At 42.5% G+C, this 25,177-nt stretch overlaps 2 protein-coding genes across 3 annotated transcripts in view; one reads left to right on the top strand and one right to left on the bottom strand.

Moving 5' to 3' along the window:
- The first annotated feature begins 1,230 nt into the window (after positions 1-1,230).
- On the top strand, positions 1,231-17,923 carry PMEL (premelanosome protein). Its single transcript, XM_032211786.1, has 15 exons — positions 1,231-1,329; positions 1,439-1,610; positions 2,087-2,151; positions 2,272-2,359; positions 5,113-5,241; positions 5,883-6,029; positions 6,512-6,649; positions 8,253-8,414; positions 9,087-9,506; positions 11,315-11,680; positions 13,495-13,656; positions 14,322-14,415; positions 14,706-14,908; positions 15,759-15,849; positions 16,856-17,923. The coding sequence occupies exons 1-15, from the start codon at positions 1,231-1,233 to the stop codon at positions 17,013-17,015; spliced, it is 2,496 nt and encodes an 831-aa protein (XP_032067677.1). The 3' UTR covers positions 17,016-17,923.
- A 6,230-nt stretch (positions 17,924-24,153) lies between these two features.
- DGKA (diacylglycerol kinase alpha) overlaps positions 24,154-25,177 on the bottom strand; it is an 83,236-nt gene continuing 82,212 nt past the window's right edge. For both annotated transcript variants that reach the window (XM_032212283.1, XM_032212284.1), the window contains one exon: positions 24,154-24,853. In XM_032212283.1, coding sequence (XP_032068174.1) covers positions 24,755-24,853 — 99 coding nt within the window. In that variant the 3' untranslated portion in view covers positions 24,154-24,754. The remainder of the gene's footprint in view (positions 24,854-25,177) is intronic.

The following is a 25,177-nucleotide window of genomic DNA, read 5'->3' as shown; positions in this document are numbered from 1 at the left end:
TCAAGAGACTACAAAGAACGAACTGGAGATTTGAAGATGTCACAGATCTGGTTCTTATGGGCTGCTGTTTGGGCTCTCCTGGTTACTACCTCAGCTCAACGCAGTAAGTAGAACTCCGTTTTCTCGTAGAGATCAGGTTTATTTCACCCACAGAAGTTTGCCCCACCATAAACTATAATCTTGTGTGCCAGCTTATTTCCAAAAATCAGACTGAGCTACACCTCAACTCTGCTGTCAGGAAACCCCTTGAGTAGTATCTATTAATTTCACTTATGCACAAGGCATGATCTTAATATTCTCTGTGTTGGACTGTTCAAAAATATTCAGAGCTCAAGATTTAATAGCTGTTCCTTTACTGTGTTGTCATCAGCATCACAAGGTAAGTTCAGGTATATTAGCCCAGGAATCAAAGGAACACAAATCCTTATGGCACAGTTAGACCTTTAGAGGCATTTTATTTTACACACACACACACACACACACACACACACACACACACACACACACACACACATACATATATATGCGTGCGTGCGTGCACAGATGCCTTATTTTTTTGCATGCAAAATCAAGATGTCCATTGTTTTTCAAGCTTTCCTTTTTAACAAAAAATATTCTCAGGAAAATATGATTGTAGATGAAATTAAATTAGATGAAATAAGATTTGTTTTAAATAATATATATTACATGCACACACAATTCATGTGCGTCCATGGATCAAACTAGATTTGATTCCTTTCACAGGTGCTAATGTATGAATGGCAATGGTAGATTTTGCTGAAGGAACAGTGAGCAAATACGGCACACTGTGAGGGGCAATGAATGGAGAATCCAAGCCGATTCCTTGGGACATAGATCTAACCTAGAAAATAGTTTTAATTTAGAGGGCAACTTTGCAGAGAAAGCTATCGGCATCAAAAGAAAGACTAATTTGCTCTTGTTTTAAAATTTGGATCAATTCTACAATATTCAAAATTCTTATAAAAATGTTTTTAGGGAGTAGTTCACCTCTACCCAGCTCATTACGGTGTGAGAAAAATAATGATGCTTATTTGCCACTCCAAAGCTGTCCTGGAACTTGGTTTAATTTAATAAGTTATGTTACACATACTCATTCATGCATACATATACACATAACTCTTGCAAAGCCAAACCTTGTGGTGATCTGGATTTTTGTCTAGGCAGACAAGACTCACTAATCCTCTTTTGTTAGTGCTTGTGGCTTGGGCTATGGAATGTGTGTGCCTAACTTGCCAAAGACTGATGGTGGAGAGTCTCACCCTGCTTGGTCAGATCCAATTCTTAGTCACCCCGATTGCGTTGAAGTGGGTATGTGGGAGGAACCTCCATTTCAAATCTTAACAGCCTTTTAATGTTCAGCTATTAGTTGTGGTTGTGTATCCTTTGTTCTTTGTGAGTGCTCCCTTTCTTTCCTCAGGGAACTTTCCAGACATGGGTCTTTCATAGCAATTTCATTAAGAATTGGCACGAGCTAGCATTTAGTAGGCATGAGTCTGAGGAGGATGAGGAAAAGGGCCACCATTTCGTATTAGAACATATATTTTACACGCAGCAAATCCCAAATTCAGTTCATTCCATGATATTTCCAAGTAAAGATTTTTTTAATTTTTAATTTTCTAAGTGGCTTACTGTTGCTGTCTTTAAGGATTTTTTTTTGACTTTCAAATCTAGTTTTAGTCCTAAAATTTCCTGGTGATCTTGCATTCAAGTACTGCTTAAGTATGACCTTGCCTATCTCTCATGACTGAAGAAGATCAAACAGATGTTGCTGCCAGGTGAAACATCTTCAGAGAGATGGACAAACATTCTTCATGAATCCTGGGGAGAAATTTTCTGACTGTGAGAGCAATCAACCCATGGAGCAGAAGTTGCCTTCAGAAGTGATGGGAGTTTCATCACTGGAGGCTTTCAAGAAGAGACTGGACTGCCATCTATCAGAAATGGTGTAGGGCCTCCTGCTTGGGCGGGGGGTTGGACTAAATGACCTACAAGGTCCCTTCCAACTCCGTTAACCTGTATCTGTATCTATATCTGAATTTGCCTTGCCCAACCTGATACTTTCCAGATCTGATAAACCTCCTCAACCCCAATAATGCCCAGCCAAAACTGAAGTACAGCCCCTCTCAGCAGGTAGGGAAGATCAGTGTAGGCATTGCTAAATGAAATGGCTGAATAGGTGTGAGGCAGCTTCTCATTTAATCTGGGATTGTTATTGCAGTGAGTTCTCTCCATTGCTTCCTTTTTTACCAGGAAAAGTCAGGAGAACTGAAAGGGAAGCGGGAATTTTGTTTTGCTTGTTTTAAAGAGAAGTGTCTTGGAGCAGCCTGTGTAACTAATGGTAAAAACCTGGGAAACCAACCCATCTTCTCACATTTAGCAAATGCGATTCCCCCCCCCCCCCATTTCACATTGTAGTTTCCTATGTACGTCCTCTGCTTCCCACAGGTAGTTTGGAACACCCTTCTCTAGGCTCTCTCTCCCCACTGCCAGTGATGTGGCTAGATACTAAAGACTTTCTTTTATTCCGCTATAGGTGCAGGCAGCATGTGACCGATCAGCCCACCCTAATGCTGGGGGGGCTCATATCACATGGGCCTTGGCGGCCTCTATTCAAGCTCTTTCATGTGACTCTCAGCTGAGGCAGGCCTGTATAGCCACTGTGTAGTAAGGAAGGTCAGCCACTACAGGTCTAAAGCTTGTCTAACCACTTCTCTGTCCCATTTCCTCCTTTGAATAGAGGCTGATTCATACAACCACAGGGGCAAGAGCAGCTTCCTTTAGGTGATATGTCTGTGGAGATTCTCAGTCATCCAGGTCACGGTTGTCTCAAAGGTGCTTTTTCAAGAGGCAACTGGACTTTCCGTTTTTTTTTCTTTGAAGAGGTTTCGCTTCTCATCCAAGAAGCTTCTTCAGCTCTTATTGGATGGACCCATTCCCCACCATCCAGTCAGAGCTGAAGAAGCTTCTTGGATGAGAAGCGAAACATCTTCAAAGAAAAACAAGAAAGCCCAGTTGCCTCTTGTAAAAGCACCTTTGGGACATTAAGGTGATATGGGTGTGGCACTACACAGCTCTCAATTCTTGCATGCTGCCCCAGAAGCCTTCCAAAAATTGCCTTCAAATTATTATTTTTTTATTTATCAAGTTTTGGTACCATCCATCTCATTCTCAGAGTTACAGAAGAAGGAGGCTATTTAGAAGATTTAAATGTATTAAAATTAATATCAATTAAGCAGATATTGTTGTTGCTATGGCCTACTGGAGGATATTCCTTGACCAAACTATTCAAAAGCCAACTAGGTTTGCACATGCTACCTTCGCTGCCGCTCTTATTTTTTAAATAATAACTTTGTTAAATTTTAACATTATACATTAAAATACCAACTAACATAAAAGGGAAAGGGAATGACAAAACAATAAAGTGAGAAAAACATACTTCAAACAAATACTGGTACAACAAAAGTGATCTCCAACTTTCTTTTACTATATGGGTATTAACAATACAGCAGTCTTAGTTTAATGAGAAAACACCATATATTATACCTTAAAATACTCATAAGTCTATATGCTAAAAATCAGCAATCATTAAATGCTCATCTCTTAATTTTATATAAACGATAGTAAGTTATCAAATATAAATAACCTTGTATTTAAAAAGCTGCAATATTTCTTTAGTCAAGTCCGTTCTCATTGTCAGAACCCAAAAGCGAAAGCTGATTTTTTGTCTTTATCCTGTAAGAAATCTATCAAAGGCCTCTGGGTTGCATGAAATTTAACTGAAATTTTATTGTCTCGGAGCAAAGCAGTCAATTTTTTTTTGCCATACCAGCTAGCTCCCCTAACCCCACTATGCCGATGTTTAAGATAAGAGACCCTTGGTCGTATAGTGTTACTTTCTGGTGCTATTTTAGGTCACTTTTCTTCTTTAAGTGAAAAATATGGAAAACCGTAAAATAATGTGACAAATATTACAGCTGAAGATTGGTTCTATGTGTCTTTCCCTGTGTCTTTAGTATCAGACACTAAAATAAAGACTGTAGCATTCCAGAAATGACTTTGCACGTTTTGGGGAGAACCCAGCATATTCAAGGACCTTCACATCTGGGCAGGCTCAGCATGAGAAGGGAAGGAGGGCGGATCAAGATGGCCAGAAAGAAATTAATCAACGAGCAGAACATTCCTTTGCTGTCTATCCAGCTTTAATCAGGCCATAAAAATATATTTTGCTCAACTATAATCCATTTACGTAAACATTCACTTATGTTCATTCACTTATTCAGAAGCAGGCTTTGGCAGAATCAAGGTAATATATGGTTGTTATACATCCAGCAATGAATGATACAAGTGACTTTAATAGAGTTAATGTTATTATACCATGGCTCCTAACTTTATCTCTGACATATTAGAAATTATGTGGTGGCAAAAAGCAGGAGTATTTCTGCCAAAAAAATTCCAAAAGGCATGTCAGGTACAAAGGTTGTGGCCGGCATTACTGCTGGTTTGCTTATAGGCACACTTTGCGCATGCGCACTGGATGTGTGCTGTGCATGCATGCACAGTTCAATGGAAATTGTTTTGTGTGTGTGCAGAACTCCAAAAAAAAAAAGATGACCAGTTCTGGGGCGTGGCCAGCCTGGGTCACTGCCAGTTCAGCGACCCAGGCCGGCATACCACTACCATTTTGGCTGAACCGGGCCAAACCGTTAGGAACCCACCTCTGATCAGGAGTATACGTTAAGTTGCAGTTCAGAAGGTTTATTATTTAAGCCAATACATGAGAATCTAGTCAACTAAAATTCAGTACTAAATTGACACCAGATAAAGGTCAATGGAATTCAAGAGGGATTAGACTGTTTGTGGGAAGGTAACGACTCTAGGCTGATGACTCATTTAACTCTGCCCCCCAGCTTTGGCTGTTCTTCTCTTACCAGGACCATTGCAATTATGCATTTAAAGTCTGCCTCTTTTTCTATATGTTAGATGGGTGTTTCAACTGCATGGCTGTGTCTGCCCTCTGGACTTTTTTGACTAGTGCTTCTCCCCCACACCCAGTGAATGCCCCCAGGATTAAAGCAGATTTCTTTCTTCTAGGGTTCAGTGGCCGGAACAACAGATGGGGGAAAAACGGGAGCCGGAGATACTCTGCGTACAAGACGTGGAACTCCAGTCTTTACCCCCGGTGGAGAGAAGGAGATGCCAGGCAGGGAAATTGTTGGCGAGGTACGAGATAAGTTTGAAGCAAGGACAGAAGGACTGAACAAGAAGGGGAAACAATTAGTTGAGGTTTCTAGGCCTCAGTGTTGGTGGTTAGGGTGACCATGAACTCAACTTGCAGTCCTTCTTTGAAAAGACTATCAAAGGCTCATCTTTGGGGTGGAAGCCTTTTCTGCCTGGCCTAAGTTCCACTTAACCATTAAAAACTGTTTGACAGCTTCTTTGCATCTGGATAGCAGTCTGTCACTTGGTCACCCAATCACAGGCATCCTTGTTGAAATGTACTGTGTCTTTGTTTGCAGTTATCCTCTCCTTTTCTAAATGTGCTTCTGTGGGGTCCTTGAGAACAAACCCCACTTCCTTCCAGCATTGATGATGTTGCCTAGTTGGGTAATGCAACATCTAAGCAAACAAACAAACAAACGACCTCCCCAACCAAGTTCAGAGAGCACCAAGGAGCCCACAGTTCATCGCTGAGCTACAAATATTCTCCTCTATTGAAATGTGCTTATGTTCTTTTAAGTTGTTACTAACACACTTTTTGCAAGCCCGTGCCCTCTTTTATCCTCGATAGCAGAGATATGGAAGTGTAGTGCCAGCTGTGGTATAGGTCAGAAACTTTGGACACTTTTTCCCCCTCTTTCTAGGTGGCAATGTCACATTTGATATCGACAATGATGCCCCGACTTTAACAAGTGCCAAAGTCACGTTCAGGATTGCTTTGCGCTTTCCCAGCAATCAAACCGCGCTGCCAGATGGACGGGTAGTGTGGAGCCAGAACTGCATCATAAATGGTAAGCCACACCCATTGAAATGGGATGTTCCTGTAGGAAAACTGTGATTTCAACTGAGGCCTTTTGGAGAATTATTGACCACTAGCCGATAACCTGGTGTTACTCGGCTATTTATTTATGAAAATAAATGTCCGGACCAAACGTAATTTCTAATGTTGGTTTTTCCCCTTACCAGAGGGAGCCCCCTTGTGGAGTACTGTGAAGCCGTTATCATGGCAATTCCACTGCACTGTACACTAGAAGCTATTTTATGGTAGTACAGTAGAAGCCATTTTAAGGCACAACAGGCGGTATCTTAACAGAACATACACCTTGTGGGATTTTAGGGGTATCTTGCCCCCACAATATTTGTTTCCAGAGTCATCTGTGTACCAGGTTTGGTTGAAATTGCTCAAGGTGTTCCAGAGTTATGCTGGAACACACACACACACATACACACACACAAACACATATTCATTTCTCTATTTTATTATCTTATGCAGGCACCCGTATGAGAAAAGGGGACCCTGTTTATCCAGACCAGGAGGATGATGCTTCTGATTATGTGTTTCCTGATGGACAACCCTTCTCCCCAAGCAATCGCCGGCCTGGCAAGTTTGTCTTTGTTTGGCAGACATGGGGTAAGTTGCTGCTTGGACACTTCGTGGTGGTGGTGGGTAGTCCCCCGCATTTCAGTCCTTTCCTTCTTCATTACAGGTAATCCTCGACTTATGACCACAATTGAGCCCAAACATTTTGTTGCTAAACAAGATAGTTGTTAAGTGAGTTTTGCCCCATTTTACGACCTTGTTAAGTGACTCACTGCAATTGTTAAATTAGTAACACAGAAGTTAAGTAAATCTGGCGTCCCCGTTGATTTTGTTTCTCAGAAAATTGCAAAAAGTGATCACATGACTCCGGGACACTGCAGCCATGATAAATATGAATCAGTTGCCAAGCATCTGAATTTTGATTGTGTGACCATGGGGATGTTGTCATAGTCATGTGAAAAACAGTCTTAGATCACATTTTTCAGTGTTTTTGTGACTTTGGATAGTCACTATACCAATGGTTATAAGTCGAGGACTACCAATATTCCAGCCTAGCAACTTATACAGTGTCTGACTCCAGTGTATACAATGTCTACAGAGTCTGATTCCATACATTGCACTAAACCATAAGGTGGTTTGTGTTTGACTTATTGTAAATGTTTGTTTACATTTCTTCAAAATATTTTTATACTGCCTGTCATGTTAATGACATTTGGGCGGGGAACATCAACAGTATGCATGAGTGGAAATAAAAGTAGGCAAATCAGAAAGCAAAATAAAATAGGTCACAGGTGAGTTTGTTAACCTGCAGTTAGCAGTTTTCAGGGAAGCGCTGTTTTGTGGAGAAAAGCAGCTCAGGAAGAGATGAGTTGTTTAAGCAATCTCTGCTCTGTCAGAGGGCAAAAAAGGAAAAAAAAATAGGTTGCCCTAGAAGAGAATTTTATCAGAATGAAAAGCAGCAACTAGTGACTTTTGCAGCATCTCTCCCTCCCTCCCTCCCTCCCTCCCCCCTCTCTCACCCACACTTACTTAGTGATCATTTCACTTAGTCACCGAGTGGTCAAAACCAATTGCATTAAATGATGACCATCTGTATTTGCATGATTTAGCTTTGAGATACAAGTTTCATTACAAAATTAGTATGATTAGGAGTGTTTCTTTTCTGGACAGATGTAGATGATAGATAGATAGACAGACAGAGATGATAGATAGATAGATAGATAGATAGATAGATAGATAGATAGATAGATAGATAGATGGATGGATGGATGGATGGATGGATGGATGGATGGATGGATGGATGGATGGATGGATAGATAGATGATAGTCATAGATAGATAGATAGATAGATAGATAGATAGATAGATAGATAGATAGATAGATAGATGAGAGAGAGAGAGAAATAGATAGACCGATGATAGTCATAGATAGATAGATGAAAGTTAGATAGATATGGATGGATTGATAGGTTGATATAGATGGATGGATGGATGGATGGATGGATGGATGGATGGATGGATGGACGGACGGATGGACGGATGGACGGGCGGGCGGGCGGGCGGGCAGGCAGGCAGGCAGACAGACAGACAGACAGACATAGAGGAGGAAGGCAGTTTCCCTTCCCAACTTAGGAAGTGTTATGCCTACTATCTTCAGCCCTGGCATTTCTCCCATATTCTTTTTCTTCCTGCAGGGCAATACTGGCAAGTGGTAGATGGTCCCACCTCCTCACTGACCATTGAAACAGCCGATATTGCTTTAGGCTCCTATACCATGAATGTGGCAGTCTATCATTACCGGGGACGGGAGAAATTCATCCCTATTGGTGGTGCCTCAACCCAGTTTAGCATCACGGGTAAATATTAATGGACTTGGCTGGGGACAATGCTTGATAAATCTAGGAATTATGTGACATTGTCTCCTGCCTTCTGCATGCAACCATTTAAAAGATATCCAAAGGTTCCATAATAAAAGTTAGAAAGGCTAGGTTGCTTTGTACACTAATTCCAGCTTTTTTTTTTATTAACAAAACGAATCTGCTGGACTGATAACAAGGCAGTTACAATAATTGTGGAGTAACCAAATTGGATTCCTGAAAGGAATGGAATAAATTTGTTCCAAAAAAAGCAGCTGCACTGATGATAGCACTTAGCACTTAGACTTATATACCGCTTTTCACTGCTTTACAGCTCTCTCTAAGGGGTTTACAGAGTCAGCCGAATATCACCCCCAACAATCTGGGTTCTCATTTTACCCACCTCGGAAGAATGGAAGGCTGAGTCAACCTTGAGCTTGGTGGAATTCGATCTGCCAAATTGCAGGCAGCCGGCAGTCAGCATAAGTAGCCTGCAGTACTGCATTCTAACCACTGCACCACCAAGGCTCTAATGTTACCTTGTTTGATAGTGAAACATTTGCAAGAAAACAACCAAGCTCGGAGAGCACCAAGGACCCCACAAGTTGCTCATTCTCTCCAAATAAAGTTTCCATGTTGATTCCACTGTTGATTTTCTGCTTCCTTTCCCAGACCAGATCCCATTCCAAGTGAACATTGCGCAACTTCTTGATACCGATGGGACAGATAGTCGTTTTGTGCGGAACCGAGCCATCTCCTTTGCTGTGCAGCTCCATGACCCTAGTCAATACCTCCATGATGCCGACATCTCCTACTCCTGGGATTTTGGTGACCAGAGTGGGATTCTGATTTCTCGATCAACCATGGTCACTCACACCTACCTTTCCGCTGGTACCTTCAATCCTCGCGTGATGCTTCAGGCTGCCATTCCCGTGGCTTCATGTGGAGGCAGTACTTCAGAAGATCCATTCATCATGCCTACCACCCTCATGCCTACCACCACCCCGAGTGGAACTACGGTTCAAGCTTCCAGTGTGTTTTCCACTATAAGTAGCATCACTGGGGCAAGCACTGAAGAGGCTGTGACCTCTGGTAAGGACTCATCTGCTTAGCTGATTTTAGCCAATATTCCATCTATTTCAAACTCAGGTTTCTACCAAGACTAAATGTACTTTTCAAATAAATTGGGATATAGCTAAGGAGTTGGCATAAATTCGTTTTGTGTCTAGAATGAATGTTCAGGTCCAGGGTAGAAGCGTTAAGAGTTTTTAACAGGAAGTTAAAAATGTTTTACTATAGCAGTAGAAAATTGAACAATGTTTTTCAACCTCTTTTAGAAAAAAAAAAGGGATGTGAAGGGGTCCCCAGTCAATTAGCTAAAAGACAATTTTCTATTTTTCTAATCTTCAAAACCATTCAAGACTCTTTTTTGTATGATGTAATCTCACTCTCATTTCACACCGGGAGATGAGCCCAAACAAAGATGTAGAAGTTGAGGGGATGCTTGTTTGTTTTTTGTTTTGCTGCCAATCTCACTATCAAGTGCCTCTGGGCACCTTATAATGTCGTAAATAGAAGAATAAAACAATTAGAAGGTTAAAATGTTTTTTTTAAGTTGTGCATTAACAGTTAAAGCATTAACAACGAACAGGATAAAAAGGACCAATAGATAAATGAGGTGGAGGTGGGATTTCTCAGAATCCTTTCCAAGGGCAGCTGAGATTTGAAGAAGCTTCTTAAAGTAAATAAGAAAACCTGGAAATATTAAATGTTCCTGAGGTGAAAAAGAGTTCAGAGTTTATTCTGCTCCTAGACTTCTTCCAAAGTTGGATAATTTCTCATTTTGATCACACTAGAACACTATTCAAGTATTTTCATAACAAGAATGTGAGCACCTGAAGCATTTATATCAGGGGTGTCCAACCTTAGCAACTTTAAGACCTGTGGATTTCAACTCCCAGAATTCCCTAGACAGCCATGTTTAGTTGAAGTCCACAAGTCTTAAAGTTACCAAAGTGGGACACCCTGATCTATATTCTGGTTTTAAAATCTTGAATCCACAAAAGAGCTTCTGAATTTTCTTTGGAGTACCATATTTTTCGGAGTATAAGACACACCATGGTTTTTAAGAGGTAGATTTTTTTAAAAAAAGGTTTTGCACTCTGCAGGCCTCCCAAACCTCTGCACACCTTGTTTTTTGCAAAAAAAAAAAAGGGGGGGGGATGCAGATTTTTGCGAGGCTTGTAGGGTGCTCCTGGGGACTGGGGGGGGCAAAAATGGCCCATTTTTTTTGCTTTTCTTTGCCCTCCCCAGCCTTCAGGAGCACTTTGCAGGCCCCCCAAACCCTCTGCACGTCCATTTTTGCAAAGGGGAAGGGGTTGGTAGGCCAAAAATGCTGCATTCAGTGTATAAGATGCACCCAGATTTTTCACCCTCTTTTTGAGGGAAAAGGGTGCGTCTTATACTCCAAATAATACGGTGTATATATTTTCCTAGACAAAAACTATCCTTGATACTCCATATTCTGAGTGACACTCATATTCCTTATTAGCCTTTGCTGATCTACCTGTATTGGATTCCCATGAGCCTACATAAATCGCAGCCTGACAGAACTTGAGAACATCCATTTGGGAAAGATTATTCCAGGTTCATGAAGCAATCCTATTGCCCAGCTTATGCCGTCAACAACCAGCCTATGCTAAACTGAACGGGAAGATTTATATAAAATAATAAAACGCAGGGTTGATGCCAGCCCTTAATGGAACATGTTATTAATTATAGCAGAAGAATTGGGTCTTCTAGTAGGTTGCAACTATCCTGTAGAAATTAAGTTTTGTACCTTTCCTGCATAACCTCTCATTCTGTTTATTATCTAACCCATCTATCTTTTGCAACTTTAGTCCCAGCTTCTGCGACTTCAGTCCTTTCCACTGTGTCACCAGCAGTAACCGAAGAGGCAACATCTGTAGCCACAGTTCCTGCCACAAACATCAGTGCTGCACCTGAAGAAACAGATTTGGCGGCTGCTTCTGTGGAACCTGCAATTGTTGTATCCTCTGATGCCACTGAAGACAGTACAGGCACTGAGAGTGTGACTATTGCCATGTCTGCATCTCCCCCAAATACCATGGCATCTACCACAGCATCTGAATCTCTACCAGACTCTGTGACTCCAGGTTCTTCATCCACAATAGCACCTGAGAATGACACAGGCACACCAGAACCCACTGTTTTGTCCCCCGTTGCATCTACAACTATCCTTTCAGGTATTTGAAAAGACTTTTTATCACAACTAGTGTCTCTGGCAGAAGGTAGGCCTGGCAAGATGTTCCTTATGCCTCTGAGAATAGCCTGCTGCTTTCTTCATCTGCATGTGAAGGGTAGAGTTATAGAACAGAGAAAGAATCTCAGTTGGGGCTCATTATAGGAAGTATTAGAAGCCAAGAACGGAAAACTATTTGTAGGGAAAAGTTTGATGGGTGAATAATCTAAATCAGGGGTGTCAAACTCAAGACCTGCGGGCCGGATCTGGCCTAGGGGTGCTTAGATCTGGCCCCTGGCTCTGTCCTGGAAACAGTGGACCAGACTGTGGTGCTTCTGACAGTGAAAACGGAGTTCAGGAGGGCCGCGCATGGCCCTCCCAAGCTTGTTTTCAGCAGCAACAGCCTCCTGCAACCCTCTACCAGCGAAAAGAGAGCTTGGGAGGGCCGTGTGCTCCATTTGCACTGGCAGAGCCCTCTGGCCACCATAGGTGTTCCTGAAACAAGTGACGTTGAACTGGCCATGGCCACCCTGGTGATGCACCCCTTGGTCCCCTCTGAGAACAAACACAACTCTGAAGCGGCCCTCAATGAAACTGAGTTTGACACCCCTGATCTAAATCAATTGGGGGAACAGTAGACCATCTGAAACTTGCCCTGATTAATTATTGTTTATGATTGATTAAAACTATAATTTTAGGGCAGTTCTAGAGGAGAGATGAGGCCCTCCACTTACTGCTCAGAATATTGCTTGCTGCTGGATAGCGTTACCAGGATTTGTGCTTCAGAAACATTTGAGGGACATGAGGTTTTCCACCCATATGCAGAAAGCATATGTAATGGGAAGAAGGAATGACCCTTGAGGATCAAGAAGAGTCACTATCAAGACAATGATCAGATAAAAGAAAACCGAGTCCAGGCCAGAATTGTAATCCAAGGAAACATCTCAAAAAGATAAAGGGAGGGAGAGGAGAAGCACTTTCAGACTTCCAACATTCTGTTTCTATGAACTTATAGTAAAAACAGTATTAGCCTACATGACTTTGCTCTCCTAGGCTGGACTGTTTTGAAGGGCTGACATCATGCTAGTGTTCCTTTTCTTGAATGCCGTACAATTACCCTCCTCAATTTGATCCCATCTAATGCTAGGACAGTTTATTGAAACTGTAATATCTCTGAAACCATCAATTTTGTGATGAATCCAGATGTTTCATCAGAATGGAAAAAATTGTCATAAGCACCACCACTTGCATATATATCTGTGACATTATGAATACACAGACAGACAAAAGGGACAGACTTTGTCAGGACAAATATTTCATGTTTCTCCCCCACCCTTATGCCTTAGCAACAATTGCCTCTTCCAGTGGTTCCCAAACCTGGCAACTTTAAGACTTGTGGACTTCAACTCCCAGAATTCTCCAGCCAGCAGAGCTCTGCTGGCTGGAGAATTCTGGGAGTTGAAGTCTACAAGTCTTAAAGTTGCCAAGTTTTGGAACCACTGGCCTATTCTAATCAGTTATTGTATTCCTGTTGCTTATCCTAAACAGGAGAAGGCGACCTAGTATTCTCTAGATGTTTAATTTCGATTGCCATCAGCACCGGGCCAGAGACAGTGGCAAGGGTTGTCAGAAGTTGTGGCCCAAAACATCTAGAAAGCATTAGTTCATTGAATTTCAGAGGCAGTCCATTAAATTTATGGCTATCCCTTCCAGCAAATACTATTTTTGAGATGGAGACAATCTGACGCTAAGGGGCAATACTAATAAGGCTTTATCCATGAATATTGTAATATATTGCCAGTATTTTTCCACCAATAGATAACTCTGAAGATACAGCAGCCATCAACCCAGAGGATTCGGTTATGCCTGACACAGGAACAGTTGCAGGAGATGTGGTCCAGCTCCTGGTGAAACGCCAGGCACCCACTGGATGCCTCCTCTATCGTTATGGAACCTTTGCCACTAATCTGGACATCATCCGTAAGTGTAGGGAATGATGGGTAAAAGGAACCATTAAGCACCCACACCAATTAGGCCAGAGGCTGTTGGGCATCATTAGACAAGGAGGATGGACCTAAACTACACGCAGTGCCATCTATCTTTAGAAGGTGACAGAATCATGTGATCACTGTAAGGCAGCCTACCCTAATCCAATCGTTGCCACATATTAAGTTCAAAGCTAGCAGAGAATTGTGGTCAGAGCACATTTAGAAAGTAGGAATAATATGACATGTCTGGGGTTAAAAGTTACACAAAGTGTTCCGTGAAAGTTAAAATGTCCATTCCACACTCTGTTTTCCAAATCTAAAAGCAGGTCCATTTTGTGCCACCTTTGGTGCTTTCCGAGCTTGGTTGTTTGCCTTTGCACTGCTGGTGTTACTTTGCTAAGTAATAAAACATCTGCAAGCAAATAATCAAGTTCAGAGAGTATCAAGGACTCCACTCAGTTCAATCCTGAGTTCAACTCTTCTATTGGAACCATGTCCTTGTTACCTGAAAAATCAAACATTTCTTCCAATTAACTTTGACTTGTAAAGGCCAGGTTTAAAGGGCCTCCATGCACAGGAACAATTCACAGGGTGAAGGGGAGGGGAATATAGGACCTCTATGCTACATAAACATTTCTGCGTTCTCTTTTATTGCAGAGGGCATAGAGAGTGTGGAAATTGTGCAGGTAGTACCACTGACGCCTGCTGTTGCTGAGAATGCAGTAGATCTCACTGTGACCTGCCAGGGAAGGTAGGTTTCATAGCTGAAAATAATGACGCTGATAGATTCCTACTTTCTTAAAGTGGTGGTTGAAGTATGTGGGAAGAAAGAAAAGATATTGGACCTCGAGCATCAGGAGCTGTGAAATAAGCCCCTCTCAGAATGGTGGGTGGTGGGAAAGATTTTTGAATAGCAATCTTTGAATAGCATAGCAGTCATGTGGAAATCTTGCCAAAGGAGTGTTCCATATGTATGATTGTGGGAAGAGAAGTGGCCTTTTTTGATGGCTGGACTAATTAATAGCCTTGTTTCACTTGTAGCCTCCCCCAAGAAGTCTGCACCACCGTTTCAGATCCTGATTGTGTGATAGTCCAGGAGAGTGTGTGCAATCCTGTTCAGCCAAGCCCAGACTGCCAGCTTGTTTTGCGCCAGGCCTTCAACCAATCTGGCCTCTACTGTGTCAACATCTCACTGGCTGATGCCAACACCTTGGCTGTTGCCAGCACCCAAGTCAGCGTTCAGAGTAAGCCGTACTATTCTATGGTGACCTAAGTCTTCTGTCGGACAATGTTCCTTCTGTTTCTCTTTATGTTATTGGCAGTTTTATTGCACTCCCTCCTTCTAGTATGCTGACAAGCAGAGGCAAAACATAATGGTTGGGTTTACATATCATTCTAAGCCCGTGATGTCAAACCTATGGCACGCGGGCCACAGATGGCACGCAGAGCCCTCTCTGTGGGCATGTGAGTCACCCCCCAACTCAGCTCCACCCCACATGTGTGCGTCCTTCCACCGGCCAGCTGATTTTTGAGTATCTGCCGCACATGCAGGAGACATGCCCGCATGCGTGGGGGTTGCACACACATGTGCAGGGGGTGTGGTGCCGCCCCACGGCCTGTTTTTGACTCCAGGAGACTTCGGGGAGGCCTACTAGGCCCAAAACAGGGCATGTGAGGGTCACGTGCATGCACGAGGGGAGCACAAGGGTTGTACACACATGCACGGGGAGGGGCGCATTGCATTATAGGTGTGGGCACGTGTGCATGATTTCGGCACACAAGGAGAAAAGGATTAGCCATCATTGTTCTAAGCCATAGTTAACAACTACAGTGGCTAAATTGACATACATCTAAGCTAAAAACAAATAAATTGTGTTATGGTTTAACATGTTAACCAATTTCTTCCTGGTTTTTTGCTCTTTGTGAAGAAGCATGATAAAGTTGAGGTAAAGTTGTTCACAATAAAGCTTGTTTATTTTTCCATTAGAAATATATGCCTCTTCTAAAGGAATGGTTTGTCCCATATTTCTAAAAGAACAGCATATAATCCTTATTAAAAGCACCACTAAATATCAATTCCCCTGTTTCTTATAGCAGAAAGGAATCAAGCTTCAGCTCAAATTACATTTGTAGTTGGAGTGTTGCTGGTTATTGCTGCCATGGGAGCTGCCATCTATACCTATCGGTGAGTCTACTCCCATTCATATTTGGGTTGTTCATCATTAGCCAGGAGTGAATGTACTGTGTATATATCATATACTAACTTAGGAACTATAGTAGCTACTAACATCTGACTGAAGATAGGACAGTCTGACATTTCCCAACCAAGCACAAGAGCTGCAGGTTAAATCCTGGCCTAATGTTCATATTCTGCTTTGGCTAGGAGATGATGCAAGGGGATCTGTGCTTTTGCTGCTCACCCACAAAAATCAAGTCCTTATGGCATCTGGGATGGATCTGAAATAGCAAGGTGATTAATCTTTGGAGCATGTTAAGTTACTGCATCAGAACACAGAAAAGAGTATCTGGCTGGACGTTGACCGATAGTGTCTCTCCAAGATTGCAAGCAAAGGTTTGCCCTGTAGTTAACAATCCTTGAAGTAGGCATGCCACGGATGCGTTCTGCTCTAAGTACAGACTCCCTTCCCTCTGTTAAATTCTCCATTGTGTTCTTTGACATTTAGGAGAGACAACAGCAGAGATGGAGCAGCTTTACTAGGGCAAAATCAGAGTAACAAGGGCAATTTGCCTAAAGACATAGCAAAGGGGTTAATTTGCTCTGTGAAGCTTCTACACAACAAATATTCCTCCCCAGAATTTCATTAATCGCTCTCGTTGGCTGTCTTTGTTTTTTTCAGGGCTTCTTACAGTATCTTGCAATTTGTTCCTTAGGCCTTCTGGGTACGATTTCAACTATAAACTAACCACTCTGAATGGCCAGGTCACTCTTGTCGTATTGTTTATGGCAGGCATTTTGCAGAGTCTACCTGGTGGAGGTCTTTATCCTTCATAGGGCCGTTGAACAGCAGAAGACTAAATCTTTACTGGTTGAGCTCTTCTCTTTTGCCAGACAAAGAATGTTAAGAGTTCTTATTCAATAGAGCAAGCTGAGTAAGGAACATGGAGATGCTTTGGGTGCTCTCAAACATCAATGTGCTCAAGATTGTTACTAATATCTTCCTTGGTTGCAGGCATTTGAGACACATCCCTCTACGGGCCATGAGGTCTGCTGGCACTTCTCCAAGGAACTGGTTTCCTGACCGCACAGCTGTACGCCTCTTCTTTGGCCAGGCGTTTGGCCAGAGGGCCAGTGGGGAGAGCAGCCCCTTGCTCAGTGGCAACGTCATCTAAATGGAAGTCAACAAGTTTGCAACTTGTTTGCAACAAGTTTTGCAAACTGAAAACTGAACGTGTTGAGCCCTTACTCAGAAAGGAAATAATGCCCCCTATATTTCCCTTAAGTTGATGCTCTTCTGATGCCAGCTGAGTAAACTCTCAGCCACTTTGAGGTGCCATCTCAGTGCCTGCCTGGGTGGGGAGATACAGACAGCACCGAAGGAAGTGTAGTCGTTTTTAGAGCACCGCAATTGCATTCAGTCCGTGCCATGCTGGTCCTAGGGAGTCAAGACAGCTGTTCGTTTGGCTTTCTGACATACCTCATTGGGTAAAGGAAAAAATCAGCATTGTAGTTTTGGGATTGTTAGTTTCTAAATTAACGTCCTACAACTGGCCAGGTCTTCTAACAAATGATAAGAGAGTTAACCCTGTTCACCAGTTACTGGCCATGTTCTTAAACAACCCCTCAAAAATGGGGCTGCGTTAAAAGTCTGACTCCATTTTATTTTGTATGCCCCATAACTAGATGGGGGTGTGTGTGAATCCTGGCAGGAAAGATATGAGAGAGAATAATATCATCTCTATCTTGTCTGCAGCGGCATGATCACCAATCAGCCACTGCAGACTTTTATTTTTTTCCAAAAAGAAAAAAAAAGAAAAAAAGAAAAAGGAACCAGCAGCACAAAGTGACAGAACTCAAGATGAAATGGTTCACATCTGCTTCTAAGACATCCTTAGTAGCATATTGCTGTTATGCATAAGCATTTCCCAGGAAAGAGGCACATTAAGTTTAACCCATGTCATGCAAACCCAGAGAGAACCAACAAGATGCAGGCTGGTATCATTTAAGCCAATGGAGCATCTCTGTATTTTTTTTTTAATTTTGTCTGTCCATCTTTTCCTTAAAAAAACACAGTATTTCCTTTATACACCATGAACAAATATATCAAGAGTTTGATGGACTACTTCTCAGTGTGATGTTTGTCTATGCAAAGGGAGCCACTTAGGTGGGGAAGAAGAGCAGTTGTATTGAGACATCCTGTTTGCTAAGCCGAAGGATAGTCTAGATGGAATCTGGTTGTAGAAACTGGTCAGTACCAACAGGCCACCTCATAAGGGAATGGATTTCCAGTTGCCTCGTTGATATTGTGAGCAAGATAACAGCTCCAACTGGATAGTGGTGGCTCCAGGGGACAGAAAGAGGAGGAGAAACAAGACACAAACACACTTGGCCAATTCTGGAGGTGGAAATGGGAATGAGGGCGGCTGCATTTCACGAAACAAATTCTACAAAACTTCCTTCAAAAAAAAGGTGCTAGTACCGAGAACAGGAGAAACAACAGGCTGATATAAAGCGAGCATTACTATGTGCAACCACTTTATATTCTTCAGAAAATAAACTTCAGAGATTCCTTTGAAATTGGATGCCTGGGAAGAGAGTAGTATGAGGCAAGTCAGAGTGGACAAAGGAATCCACAATTTATATGACAAATAATTCCCAAGTCAGGGTATGGTCTAAGGCCTAAGGCAGTGATGGCGAAACGATGACACATGTATCAAAGGTGACATGCCATGTTTTGGGTGACACTCCAGGTTCATCAACACCCGACAACTATTCTCTAAAGTACGCCCCATTCTCACAGAGTTTTCTGGGGAACTCTGGGCCATGTGGCACGCACCGTTCCTCAAGGTTTGCACCCATGTTGAGGAATGGCACATGCTGGCCTTTTTGAATGGCAGTGGTGCTGCTACTCAGGCTGAAAGTAAAGGCCTAGGTGGCCAGGCCTCTACTACATACCCGTCCTAAGACGCTACTAAGTGTCTCTGCTCAGGGTGACCTAGGGAGGAAGGAGAGGGAGGGAGGGGGAGGAGGGAGAGAGGGAGGGAGAGAGGGAGGGAGGGAGGGAGGGAGGGAGAGAGAGAGAGAGAGAGAGAGAGAGAGAGAGAGAGAGAGAGTGTCAAGTCAAGTTAAGCTTTTTCCAATTTTTGAACAAGCCGAGCATGAAAGGCTTGCTATCATTGGCCTCAGTTTTCTTGGATAGCAGGAGAGGCAGGGTTTGCTGCGGTGCGATCCTAAATTTCTGGAAAAGTTGTGGGAAGAGCGACGCATCTGTTAGAATGAAAGTCCTTTAAGCACACAACCACTTCCACTCCAAAACAGAATAGTAATTTGACACAGAGTAATTCAATACGTGAAGGCAAACTGTTATATAGGGATGGACTTTCTTATAAATTCTGAAATTGGGGGAAGGGGCGTTGCAATTAAAATGATATGCGTGGTTTGGTAATCTAAGAGTGGTTTACTAACACTGTATAATCTAAAGCTGGCCTTGCCTTTTCTAAGTACAGATGGACATCTGTATGAGCAGCTACAAGCCACGTGGGAACAATAACCACCAAAAGCAGATTAGCCACGTTGCTGTAGTAATATGAAGACTTTCTGCATGGCCCTATAGCAAAACCTTTGGGAAGAACAAAAACTGACATGGCTATGCAACAAGGCTACTCATCCTGATGAGGAGTTTCTGCTTCATTACATTTGTGTCATTGTCAGCAAAAGAAAATTGGGGTTTATCAAGTTTACTTATTTGTACTTGAGGGTGAGATAAGTGCAAAGGCAAGAAATCTTGTTTCAATTGATAAAAAGTTCTGATTGGGAAGATTTTGGAATGATCAGGGATGATTTGTCCCATCCCAGCCTATTTATTGTAAGGTGGTTTTGTTCTTGAAAACCCCCAAAGCAGTTTGAAAACCCCCGGAATGGGGGGGGGGGGAATTACAGCTCTACTTTAAGATGCCAAAAATGTGATATCAGAAAAGTAGACACACTGCATGATGTTATAGGTAAAATATATTACTTTCTTATGTCCTTATCTCATGCTGCATTACAGCATTCATTTGGCTGTCTGCAAAAATCCCACGTTAATATGAAGTGTTGAAAAATCAGCCAAGCCCCTTCCCCCTGGAAAACCCCTGCTTGTTGTTGTTACAGGGAGGGTGAGGCCAGTATATCCACAAACTGACCAACAACTCAACCATAACACACACACACACACGCCCGAGAACAGAGCATCTAAAAAAATACAGCACTTTTTACAGCCATGGTAGAAATAATTCACCATAACAACATTTGCTGAAAAAGTTGTTATTTGAATTGCTGGGTATGGAACTAATTCTTCAGCAGTGTAAACTATGTTGAAGGCTGCCCAAGTTGGCCCACAATGCCCATTTTTGGTATACAAATTATTCCATTTGCTAATTAACCTTTCCTTCATCAGGCATCCTTGACCTGTGATCATTGGTCAAGCTGGTTCTAGGATGTGAAAGCAGTAGACCAACCCATTCAGATGGCTCAAGGCTCATGAGGATTTCTAATCACACTTGTTATTTAATAATAAATAATAATAAAATATTAAATTCAATAGTTTGAGATTTTGTGAGGGTCCAAGTCCCAACTGGATCAAATCTTTTATAAAACTGTATTACTGTGCAGTTCTAGGCTGTATTAACAGAGGGATAGAATCAAGATCACGTAAAGTGTTAATACCACTTTATAATGCCTTGGTAAGGCCACACTTGGAATACTGCATTCAGTTTTGGTTGCCACGATGTAGAAAAGATTTGGAGACTCTAGAAAGAGTGCAGAGTGCAGAGAAGAGCAACAAAGATGATTAGCGGACTGGAGACTAAAACATTTGAAGAACGGTTGCTGGAATTGGGTATGTCTAGTTCAGTGAAAAGAAGGAGTAGGGGGAGACATGATAGCAGTCTTGTAATATCTCAGGGCCTGCCACAAAAAAGAGGGTGTCAGCCTATTCTCTAAAGCACCTGAAGGCAGGACAAAAAGCAATGGATGGAAACTAATCAAGGAGAGGAGCAACCTAGAACTGAGGAGAAATTTCCTGACAGTTAGAACAATTAATCAGTGTAATGACTTCCCTCAGAGGTTTTGGGTGCTTCAAGGCTGTATATGTTAAAGAAGAGATTAGACAACCATTTGCCTGAAGTGGTGTAGGATTTCCTGCCTGAGCAGGGATTGGATTAGAAGACCTCCAAGGTCCCTTCCAACTCTGTTATTCTGTTACTATCACCAAGACGTAATAAAGGTTGTGAAAGACTAAATGCAGAACATTGAATGGAGACCAGGCGGCTGTCACCAACTGATTTGTTCCTGCTACAGTGTTGGGAGTCATTTAGATCTCTTGTTCTCCCTCAAGTACTTCCCATGCTGTACTCTTCTATAATTTGAATAGAGGATGCAAGTGCTCAGATTCATTCCTTATTTCATAACAACCCAGAAGCATCATTAAGTCCAATAAAATCCTATAAATTCTCTGTAAATGCTAACTCTTTCAAGTAGCCTTGTCTTGCTCAGCAGGCCATAACATAGTCTCTATCTGATGTATTTTATTTTCCAATGTTTTTGTTTCCATGTTCCCTTCATTTTCCCACTTCATGCTGCTACGTTGAGAGCTGTGTTCAATGTTGTTTTTAACACACATTGAAATAACATATCAAGTTTCCTCATTATTGGTAATGAATAGTGCCTACATTGTGCTTTTTCTCTGGAAGCCCCTGACCATCTGCCTCTTATTTCCATTTTAATCTCAGAACTCTCTGTATAGCTCCTGACAGAATGGGATGTCAACCGGCTCTCCGCAGTTGCATTCTGATATTCTAACCGGGTTAGGGCTGTGCAGGGCTTCTGATTCAAGTGAGAAGAGGCACCTGGGAACATGCAATAGCACAAACACGGGGTTTGTTTGCTAGCTCATGAAAACAGGAAAAGTGGTTTCCAGAATCTTGGAAACCATAGATATTGGTATATTGTACCTCTGTGACACAGTGGCTCAGTGGCTAAGACATTGAGCTTGTCGATCAGAAGGTCAGCATTTCGGCGGTCCGAATCCCTAGCGTAGCATAACGGAATGAGCTCCCATTACTTGTCCCAGCTTCTGCCAACCTAGCAGTTTGAAAGCATGTAAAAATGCAAGTAGAATAAATAGGGACCCCCTTTGGTGGGAAGGTAATAGCATTCTGTGCACCCTCGGAGTTTAGTCATGCCAGCTACATGACCACGGAACGTCTTTGGATAGCGCTGGCTCTTCGGCTTTGAAACAGAGATGAGCACTGTCCCCTAGAGTCGGGAATGGCTAGCACATATGTGCAAGGGGAACCTTTGTCTTTCCTCTGTGGCAAACATCTATGAATATTCCCACATGGCCTTGCAAAACAGACACCAACGCCATTGTTTCATTCTATGAGTCACTAAACAAAAAACGGCAGTGCCAGAGTCTTTTTCTGTGGCAAATGTACAAAGTTAGATGCAATAAATGGACAACTGCACCTTTATTGTGCTAAAAATGGTAGAATGGAAAGGCCTTAGTTCTTTAAACATGATGTGCTTGGTGCTTTTGGCATCCTGGTCTGTCAAGGAAAGTGTGGCATCTCCCAAGATACTATCTGAAATCCTATCTCCCATCCCAGGTCAAAAACAATACATTACAACTAGGTCTAACAAGCCACAGTCTTCCTTCTTTATTGCACAGAACTCCAGCAGTGGAAGTTTTACTGAAGAAATTATGAGGGGCAGAATGGTTCATACACCACCCAGCGACGGTTTGTTGACTGAACCACATTGGCTGGGTTCACACTAAGCTATAAACCAGCATTTACAAAATACAATGGTTGGACCCAGTTACAAAGAAATCACATTGATGTCTCAGAACAAGATGAACTCAGCCTCTTCTCAATTCGTAGAAAAGAAATGCTCTACTCTTTGCTATCAACAGTTGGCCCCTAAAAACCTGTCCCTCCAAAAGATAGACCTGGGGCATTATGGGGATAAAATCAGCAAAAGGTGAGGGTGATTGCAGAGGGAGGGGATTAAGCTCTTCCACTCTCAAGGTGGCGCAGTGGTTAAATGCAGCACTGCAGGCTACTGCTAGATCAGCAGGTCAGCGGTTCAAATCTCACCGGCTCAGGGTTGACTCAGCCTTCCATCCTTCCGAGGTGGGTAAAATGAGGACCCAGATTGTTGGGGGCAATATGCTGACTCTCTGTAAACTGCTTAGAGAGGCCTGAAAGGCCTATGAAGCGGTATATAAGTCTACTGCTATTGCTATTGCTATTGCTATTTTTTCTGTTGCATCGTGTTCTGCTTTTTATGGGTGTCCTGCAACACGTTGGGCTTTTACACAACACAACTGCACTGCAGTGCTGTGTGCCTAGAAATTTCATTTGGAGAAGAATGCTAGGAATCTTTGGTTGATTTTTCAGGATCAACCAGAGCATAATCCTAGTGCCACAAAGGAACAATGTGTTATAACAAAATAAAAAGACAGCCTTCTGATTTTTATAAGATTGGTAGTGAAAAACATCTTGACTATTGTCCAGTGCCCCTTAATCTTACTGTACAAGTTTTTCACACACTTGGTACTAAAGCTATCCTTGACAGATAGAATTTGGGATGACTGAATCAAACATCAAACCTGCAACAGTAAAAATCTACAATGCTTGCTTTTACCCTGTTATTATTATCCCTGTGTAATCTTACATTACCTTCTTGCACACAGTATAGTGAAGGAAAGCGGGAAAACCAGCTAATCCATGCTGAACAGCTTTACAAATCCAATTAAGGCTTCCATCATGAGCAGATATACCAGCATATGTGCTGGTCTCCAATTTTTCATCCTCTCTATGACTGCAACACATTGAATGGATGTTTCATGCTTCTGTGTATATCCTGCTACATGGTTTCAAGCAGTTACAAAGCCAGTTTGCACAGAACCTGTGGTGTATGTGTGTGGAAGAATCCTGTGGCCCTCCAGTTGTTGCTGCACACATCATTCACCTCTCTCTATGTTGACTGGGTGTTGAAGTTCATGACTTCTGAAAGGCTGCTTCTGCCCTAATATTTAATGCCCATATAGCGATTCCTGACTGAGATTGTGCTCCCAGGATAGCAAGTAAAATGAGCCAATGGTGGGATTCCATTTCATTATCTTTTGTGGGCCAGAAATCTGGTAACATACATTGTTTCATACAAGCTTTGACCAAAAGGCAAATAACGTTTTAACAACTGGGAAGCCCACCATCTAACAGCTAATTTCTGTGTATAGCCAAGAAAACAGACTACAGTGGGAAAAACATATCCAAGCCCAATCCTTTATTACGACGTTGAAGCTCTTCTGAGAAAACTGTACAGGGAAGGACTTGGCATGGAATCATAATAAATTAAAAAAAAGAGGAGAGGAAAGGAAGTGGAGGGAGAAGAAAAGGACAGCTGGTGCCACCATTGTCTTTCAGTAGTTACAGCAAGTGCAAAAAGCAAAATCTACAAAGAGCAGAATTTGAACGACAAAGAGGTAGCAATCTACAGAGGCTTTTTTAGTGGGCAAAAAAGGAAGAATTTGGCATCCACACATTAAAAGGGAGACTAGCACAGGCAGGAAACCTGAGGGCACCACCAAATCACAAGGTGCTGCAAAACCTAGCAGGGCAGAGAGCCCACGTTCTCCTGCTCCAAACTAGGAAATTGGGCAAGACTGATGTATGTTGCAAAAGCTAAGAATTCGGATCTCGCCTTGCCATGTACAAACTATATAGAAATTTGGCTTCTTCTAATTTGCTATGGAAGGTGGTGACGGAACAGGGCTCTCCTTGTGGCACAAAGCAGCAGGATACCCCAACCGAGGACCCAAAGTTGCACTTTGGTGGGGGCAGCTGCGCCTGGGAAGAAACAGAAGCCCCATTCAGGTCTCCTGGGGTCCCTTTTTCAGGCCAAAAAAGCTGGAGGAACGGGGAGGCGGTGCGATGAGCATCGGAGCTTGGTTCTTGTGAGTTATTCTGATCTGAAAGAAAGATGGAGCAAGATGTGTCAATACTTTAGAACAGGCCTCAGGTCTTTCCTCTACTTGCCCATCCTCACACCCCCATATCACAGCTTATGGATGATTAGAGCAGACCAACCACTGTCTGGTTGCATCTCCTCTTCACCAAATAAGACATAGAGAGGTCTCTTTGCGGTCATTACAAGTCAACGTTGACTTGATGGCACTCCATCAATCCATCAAGAGAGAGCTTCCAAACCAGCTAGTTGATCTTTAAGGTCCTAATTTAAGTCCAGGTGATTTCAAGGACCACTTGGTAGTAGCCAGCCTGTTTGAAGTGATACT

The sequence above is a fragment of the Thamnophis elegans genome, chromosome 2 (genome assembly GCF_009769535.1).
Source record: "Thamnophis elegans isolate rThaEle1 chromosome 2, rThaEle1.pri, whole genome shotgun sequence".
In the NCBI taxonomy this organism is placed as follows: domain Eukaryota; kingdom Metazoa; phylum Chordata; class Lepidosauria; order Squamata; family Colubridae; genus Thamnophis; species Thamnophis elegans.
Note: the sequence above shows the minus strand (reverse complement) of the source record. Positions and strands in the feature narration are given on the sequence as shown.

What these genes read in the sequence shown, in the direction of transcription:
- PMEL (XM_032211786.1), top strand. Translation starts at nt 1,231, where the DNA reads ATGGAATGTGTGTGCCTAACTTGCCAAAGACTGATGGTGGAGAGTCTC. An exon ending in CCAGAACTGCATCATAAATG is followed by an intron (nt 6,030 to 6,511) that starts GTAAGCCACACC and finishes TATCTTATGCAG; the next exon opens with GCACCCGTATGAGAAAAGGG. An exon ending in TGAAGAGGCTGTGACCTCTG is followed by an intron (nt 9,507 to 11,314) that starts GTAAGGACTCAT and finishes TTGCAACTTTAG; the next exon opens with TCCCAGCTTCTGCGACTTCA.